Source organism: Loa loa, assembly GCF_000183805.2.
Source record: "Loa loa unplaced genomic scaffold supercont3.214, whole genome shotgun sequence".
Taxonomy (NCBI): Eukaryota; Metazoa; Nematoda; class Chromadorea; order Rhabditida; family Onchocercidae; genus Loa; species Loa loa.
Window position 1 is genome coordinate 38400 of NW_018108394.1, and position 7752 is coordinate 46151.

At 33.6% G+C, this 7752-nt stretch overlaps 1 protein-coding gene across 2 annotated transcripts in view; it reads right to left on the minus strand.

The window, feature by feature from the left end:
- LOAG_18170 overlaps positions 1-7752 on the minus strand; it is a gene marked incomplete at both ends in the record, with an annotated part of 15183 nt that overhangs the window by 5939 nt on the left and 1492 nt on the right. The window contains 17 exons of one of the 2 annotated variants that reach the window (XM_020450835.1): positions 379-479; positions 558-675; positions 913-1032; positions 1301-1405; positions 1513-1616; positions 1908-2003; positions 2267-2371; positions 2538-2705; positions 2782-2839; positions 3087-3188; positions 3521-3772; positions 3918-4010; positions 4293-4383; positions 4771-4921; positions 6128-6302; positions 6646-6825; positions 6933-7040. In XM_020450835.1, the coding sequence (XP_020305439.1) occupies positions 379-479; positions 558-675; positions 913-1032; positions 1301-1405; positions 1513-1616; positions 1908-2003; positions 2267-2371; positions 2538-2705; positions 2782-2839; positions 3087-3188; positions 3521-3772; positions 3918-4010; positions 4293-4383; positions 4771-4921; positions 6128-6302; positions 6646-6825; positions 6933-7040 (2127 nt within the window). Of the gene's footprint in view, positions 1-378; positions 480-557; positions 676-912; positions 1033-1300; positions 1406-1512; positions 1617-1907; positions 2004-2266; positions 2372-2537; positions 2706-2781; positions 2840-3086; positions 3189-3520; positions 3773-3917; positions 4011-4292; positions 4384-4770; positions 4922-6127; positions 6303-6413; positions 6439-6645; positions 6826-6932; positions 7041-7752 lie in introns of those variants that run through there. The other variant, XM_020450836.1, reaches the window with a different exon arrangement.

A 7752-nucleotide genomic window follows, 5' to 3' on the forward strand; every position in this document is an offset into this window, starting at 1 on the left:
TAATAATAATAATAATAATAATAATAATAATAATAATAATAATAATAATAATAATAATAATAATAATAATAATAATAATAATAATAATAATAATAATAAACCATTTTAAATCTACTTTGCAAGCTGGAGACAACTCAAGCTGTAACTTAATAATTTTATATTCGAAATTAAATAAACTTCTAAAACCAACAGTTACAACTCCTTTCTATTTGAGCGTGCCCAACTTCCAAAACTAGACTTGCATTCTAAATTTTTCGTGTTTTGCAATCCATCCAATTGGATCTCAATCTTTAGGAAAGAAAAAAAGCTAGAGTCTTCATCTAAAACGGAAGAAAAATTATTTTTATTTCGCAAGTTTTAACAAAAAAGAATACTTACAAGCTCAGCAAAGCATCCAACAAGTTCAGTAACACGAGTGTAAATGTTCTTGATAATACGGGATCGAGCACTACTTATGGACCTCTTTCGTTTCCTATCTTCTGCAAAGAGAACAATAAAAACTAACCAAGGAATATTCACAATTCAAGTTTAAACCCGTATTTGTAATTTATGATTACCATTCTTTCGTCCTTTATTAGAAGCACGACATGAGCTGTCGGATGTCGGGTAGATAATATTATGAAGAAATTGCTTACAGAGTTGTATGGAACGATCAATTGGGTCTTCGATAAATACCTGGAAGGATCAGAAACTGCAGCCCTCAAATTTTGTAAAACAATTTACAAAATACTGCTTGGAAAAATATTAGAGTGGCTCAACTGGAATATCCATCTATATGTTATGCGTGTAAAAATTACACTGCTGCAAAGCAGCTCAAGAGAAATGAAATATTTTGACTATAATAAAAAAGAAATCACGAAATACTGAATTATCAGCTGCCATCAAGATTTTTTTTTGCAAGATTTTCCTTACCTGTTTGGGCATTTTTGTGGATGTCATTATAAGCATTGCTGTACATGACGCATCAGCTGCACGCAATATACGATCACCGATTGCTTCACGATATGCTTCACTTGAATCATCCCCATCATCCTAGGAAAAAAAGGAAAACAAAAATGCATCATGCGCTCCCTACAATAGTATACAGATTCCTTTAAACATATTCGGGAGCACAGTGTTTAAATCATTGATTCCCTACGAATCGCCTGCAATACCAATGGCGGTCATACCCTTAAATTTTACTGAAACTATTATCAATATGCTGGAAATTGCGATAAAGTAGGAGTAGAATGAATAAAGTTACATCTTTAACATGTTTTTATGTAAAAAAATTACAATTGAAATAAAAATGGAAAATCACCTCATTAAAAAGAGCAATGAGTGACTGCTCCCCTTCTGTGCCAATTATATCACGTATATTCTTTTCCAAAATCGTCAAAAGCTTTACTAGACGTTCCGGATTGACCTGAATTAACCTCTTACATAAACCTTTCTTGATAAAAAGAAATGAAATAATGGACAATTAAGCCGCTAAATAAAAAAAGCTAAATATTACTTTACAGAAAAAATTACTTTATTGATTTTTTTCCACGATTTTAATTTTTGTGCTTCCTGCCGAAGTTCTTCGAGCTGATCTTTGTCCAGAAAATCTTGTGGTATTCCGCCATCATCGTCTGCTGAAATTCGCGGCAATGAAATTGTATTTGATTCTTCGCATTAAGCTAGAGGTGATTAGGACAGTTTTAACATCAGTTACGTAAAGGCTGATAAATGCAAAAAGGATAAAGCAGGTAACAGATAACGATTATGGAACACATACTGGAAATCAAATTTTCAATTAAAACTAATTAAAATAACGAAGTCAGCCCGAGTTCAAATTTGAGTTCGACGATAAACATATTTCCCCCAAACAATAAGTCACACTTTAAACGATGGCCAGACGTCTTTAAAAAATAAGCCGAGCTAACCATTTGTACTTGGAACGAAATCTTGTTCATCCATACTTTCAAAAATTTGATCAATAATAGTGGTGAATTTCATATACGATTCCTTCTCTGCCATAACTACAATGTGTTATCTGAATAGACATGCCTTCGAGATAGTTAATTTACGTAATTATTAATCTTTAATAACGTTTGTTAAGCTGAGCTCCATGACTTTACTACTATGCGAGGACTCACTGTATTGTTATATGGATCCTCTTCACTTCATTTTTTTAATTGTATTAATTTGAGCCTTTTCATTAGGTTACTTCTGTTTTCACGAATGAAAGTAATATAGAGTTTAAAAAAATGTGTGGAGAAGCCAAATTAATGAGCAGATAAACCTTCATTATTCCAGCATTCAGATTCCGATTCATTCTGTCGACGTTTGTGCTTCTCACGTCGTTTACGTTGGCGTTCACGCCACTCTAATTCCCGCTGCTGAATCACTATAATTCGAAACATCGTAAGAAAGCATAAAAATAAATTTCAGCCCATCATGAAACTTGGTATTCTCCAGTAAAAATGAGGTTATTAAGCATAAAAGGAAAAAGAACGTTCCGGTAAACGTCCAGATGAATGAAAGATGGGCAAATTAACTTCATAAATTTAGACCTTCCGTTGGTGTCGGTGGTCTGTCCGATTGCTCAAGGGCTTTTTCTCGAACTCTTTTACGGCCTTTCTTGTGTCCTTCGAAAAATTTTGGTTTGTCATCATTTTCTGTCGATCCTTCCTTAGACGTTCCCGCATGATCTGGACGGTGCTCAATTTTCGCAAATCCCTCTGAAGAAACAAAAGCAACAGTCTGCTGAAACTGTGATGGGTTAGAAAACACAGTTTAAGGACTTGAAAGGATTACTTTCTTCTCTTTCATTGGCATCTACTTTCTCCATCTGTGCAAAAAGTTCCATTTGTACCTGCAAAAAAAGAATTCATTTTGTAATTTTATTACGAAAAACGAAGGCACAGCCAACTGTACGACATAAAAATTTGCGAGTGTTACTATACTGAAGGAAACTGTTCAACAAAATAATTCATAAAACCAACCTTTATTTTGGCGATTCTACGAATTACTTGGTATAAGAAACTAAAAAATAAACAAATAGAAAACGAATAAAGGTTTCAAATTAATCTCGAAATTATTCATTTCAAAATAAAAGATACTTTCTCGTTTTGTTCTTCTTCGTATGTTTTTGTTCGCTGTCGGCGGCGTCGACCTTCACTTGGGTCAAAATAACCAGTCAAAGAGTCGAACAACGATTCAACCTGTGATATTGACAATCGATAAAGTCAGTGGCATATGTGGGTTAAAAGTGCTTCGTGCAAAGTCCTTACCATTCACCATACTATTTACTTAAGCTACAGTACGGCTTAGAAAATGAATTATAACCTTCAATGTCCTATGGCTCCCCAAGAAGAAAACAAAATAGGTAGATATAAAAACAAAAGTTACACTGACGAGTGACTTGATTTCTTGTAGCATACGAAGAACAGTAAAGTCTAAGTAAGGTCACATAGTACAGTAAGGTCTAAGTGAATCGGGATTGTTTTCATTCGTTTCAAGTGAAAGGAATAATTACGAAATTTAATCCACGAACCATATCCTTTTTCCTGCGTATTTGCTGTGCTTTCGGTTGCTTTCCAAGAGAAACAATTTGTCGACGCAATTGGACTTGCTGCTCATCCTCCTGTAATGTAGTCTCTTTCTTCGGTGTATCTGAGAAAGATGGTTTACATGTTTCGGAAATACTCGCTGCTTCCGTTTGCAGTGATTCGACTTCGATTGTAGCACTTGTTTCCGCAGTATCCTTCGCAAGTGTAATTTGTTCTTGAAGTTCCGCTGGTTTTTCCTTAAAAAATTTGAATATTTTACAAACTTAACAAGTAACTTCCCCAGTTACTACCTCGTTGCAGGAAGTAATCAGAAAAATTCAAACTTTACAAAAAACATAACTACTTAATAAAAAACATGCAAAACAGAAAACAGTGCATCACCATTACATCCGTTTCAGTTTCAATTGAAGCACTGGCTGCTGCGTCTATTATTTCAGGAGCTACAACACTTTGAGGAATGTCAACGTCAAATGTCTACAATTATTAAAAACTTCAGATAAGAAATGTTTTTTCTGAATCCACGGCATTAAACACAACAAAATATTGACTCAAATCGGATGAACATAATCTTAATCATGTCATTAGAAGATTATAGAGGATATATAACAGCATGATAAAGTAAACGAAGGGCTATCCTAATCACTTGTAATTTCCCAATGATTTAGATAAAAAATTTAAGGAGTCAAGTTGTAAAAATCCAAGATAATCTGCTCTATATGACATTTATGTAACTACAAAAACTTCGTAATTTCAGACCTGATGGTTGATTTCATACAGTTCCCGCACAAAACAAGGAGCCGCATGCACATCAAAATCATTCGTTTCACCATCTTCATGTTTCAATAACCTGATGTTTCATTATATGGTTACTTCAATGTAATAAGAAACATTAAGCTGCAATCAAATGAATAAATATGCGCAAAAGTTACAATGGAGATGAATGGATAAAGTATGGTGGTCACTTAACTAGATAAACACACCAAACACACCACCTCACCACAAAACCAGACTTAGAAGGACATTCCGTCTTATACAGATGTTTGCAGTACATTCCAATGAAACAATAAAAAGCAGAAATAATATCTAATAGTAAAGAAGTTGATTGTTCCAACTCGTCGGGATCTAAGTTTGTCATTTAAAAAAAAAGAAAAAAATGAAAGAAAAAGAATTAGAAATTGCTAAGGTGAACTCCTTTTCGTTAAATCATCTTAAACAAAAAAAGCTGAAAACTAACACGTCGGAAGTTTCAATTTGTGAAATTGCTTCAACGGCTTGCATCAAAATTTCTTTTTGTGTAGGTCCGATACGTGGTTGGCCTATAGTCTCACACTTCAGGTTGTTCGTGTAAGGTAAATAAGGAGACGGAAACGGCAAATGATTCACCACTGCAACGAACAATATCCTTCCATGAAAGGTGATTCATTCAGCAATGGATTAACTCAGCCGTAAATACAGAAAAAATATTTTTTTAAAGATCAAGTTTTTTTTATCCCAAAAGACTAAATATCTTTTAAAAAATTGCCATTGACCATGGTAACAAAATGAAACGAGTGTATGATATCAAAATTAAATGAAATGAAGTCAGCTACTAACAATAACAGAATTGTGACTAAGGATAACTAATTAGGTCTGTCGGATTACCGAAATTAAAGCTATGTTCAAACAAAATTTCCACAATAACAGACAGGATGATGAAATCTTGCAAATAAAGTTAAAGCAATGAAGAAAATATAAGCTAACAATGGTCAGCATAACAAAGACATCTCAATATCTACACCAATAATATCCATTGTATCTACACAATGGACAATGCCAAAGGGTAGTCATACCTCCACGATAACCCCAATGGAGCTTACAAAACTTTTTTCCAATCCTTATATTTACACACATATATATATACATAAGGAAAAATTCGAAACTTTATTTTTTTACAATCAAGCAAACTACGACGTCCTCTTCACATATCCGCCAGCACTAAACAACGGACTACAATATTCCTTCTTTTTGCTAAAATTATTTCCTGCAACATATCCCTAACTCAACGAATGACGAATTCTCATATCTCAACCATTACGCAACCTATCAATAAAACGACAGTCAAACTATTATCGAAGGCAACGACAAGGAATTTGTTAGATGATCACAACGCTTGCTTATTGTACAACTCATTTGTCACTGGTTATTAATTCATTGCGTAACATATATATTTTACACCTTTTTTTGTTGTTTAACTAGTAATATTATGCAAGGACAACATTACATCCCGAATAAATCTATATCACTAAAAAACGAATTCACAGATTAGCTTTCCCAACAAAAATTTTATGGTGTCACGAGCCGGGAAGGAATGTCATTTACGATAAGGTCACGGTAACGGATGTGCATCATAAAATAGCAGCGCATATTTGTTTGACGATGCCAACTCTCTTGGTCGTGTAACTATAAACGCCTATGTAACAATTGGCAGTAAACTAAACTATACATATGAGAAATGAGTGAGAATAAGACAGATGTGCAGAGATGGGAAAACTATCAACTTTTTCTTCCATTACACTGAGATCCTACAACTAAAAATTGGTAGTAAATCATACGTTTCGTAAGTGTATGACAACCAGCCAGATGTATGGGAATAGGGAAACTGTCGGCTTTTTCTTTCATTACGTTGAAAGCTTCACGTGCTTCACGCTGCTTTCGATTTTGTTGCTCCCGTATTGCGCGTACTTTTTCTACTTCTTTGCGTTGCTCTTCAATTTTTCGAGCTTCTTCCTATACGGAAAATGTCAGAAAATAAAAATTTTAAATCAATGAAATTTAAGAATTATTATTTCATACTGATCAAATTCAAGAGTTAAAATTAGCGTAATAGAAAGTCAATACATGATTTTGTTCAAATCATTCCAATTCTGCGCTGTCTGACCATAATCTTCACTCAGAGTATAGAAATCAGCGGATATTTTCCATATTTTCCTTTTATCCCTGTGAACACTTGCCAGAGGCACAAAATACATCGACATTCGAGACGGAAAAGCTGAGATTAAGTGACAAGACTTCAAAATTAATTGTCAAATTTTGTTTATAAAACCAGCTGTTCTTAAAAAACTACTTTTACCTGCCGTTTTTGTTCTTCCAAAATTCGTTGCTGCTCCAAACGTAGTCTTTCATGTGCTTCTCGTTGTTGTTTAAGTTGTTGCTCTTTCTGATAAGCTATTCGCCGAAGCTCCTCCTGTTTCAATCGCGCTGCTTCTTCCTGCTGCTGGCGTGCCAATGCTTCAGCTTTTTGGCGTAACAACTGAAGGAATTTTGATGGACTACTTATCTTTCTAAATTTTATTGGGCTCAGTGCCTTTTTTGTCTATGATAATTCATCAGTCAATGGTCAATAGTTTATAAATCAACTTCATCTTGCTGTTGTTTCAACCGAGCTGCCTCACGCTCCTGGTGCATGAGGTCAAGTTGCCGTTGTTGTTGCTCTAACAAACGCTGTTGTTCCAATTGTCGTTGTTGCTAAAAATGAAAAATTTTTTTAAATACGACACTGAATTATATTGTATGTTTTAAAGCGTGCCATACTTTTAATTATAAAATGAAGGGATTCATATGATTAAATTCTAATATCACAAGTCAACTGACCACTATTAATAACACTTGCTAAATAATGTCAGCAGAAAATAGCACTAGTGAAAGTATTAGAAATACAAAGGTTGAAGATCGAAATAGGAATAAGGGGAAAATTTTCAGTATTAGTAATAACATGTTAAATAATATTAATATTTAAATCTAAATACAAATGATCAAATACAAGCAAAACTTATGCATCAGTAATAGAAATACAAACTTGTTGTTGCTGTGCTGCTTGTTGTAAGGCACGTTGATATTGTTGCTGTTGTAGCACCACCTGTTGTTGTGCAAAAGTCTGTAAATAAGCAGAAAAAAAAGGCATAAAGCCATAACTACAATATTTAATCAACTAAAATCATTCAACCAATTATAAATGGTAGCAGATTAATTTGCTGGAAATAAAGCAGAGATTCAACAAATATAATCAATCGTAGTAAACAATACTAACTTTAACAGTTAAATTTTTCATAAAGTTAAATCAATTAATCAATTAAATAATTTAACAAATAACTCCAACCATAACCTCCTTTAATTAAAGCAAATTACTAACCAAATTCTTGATAATAAAGTCAATTCCCTTGCTAAGCAATGAACTTGA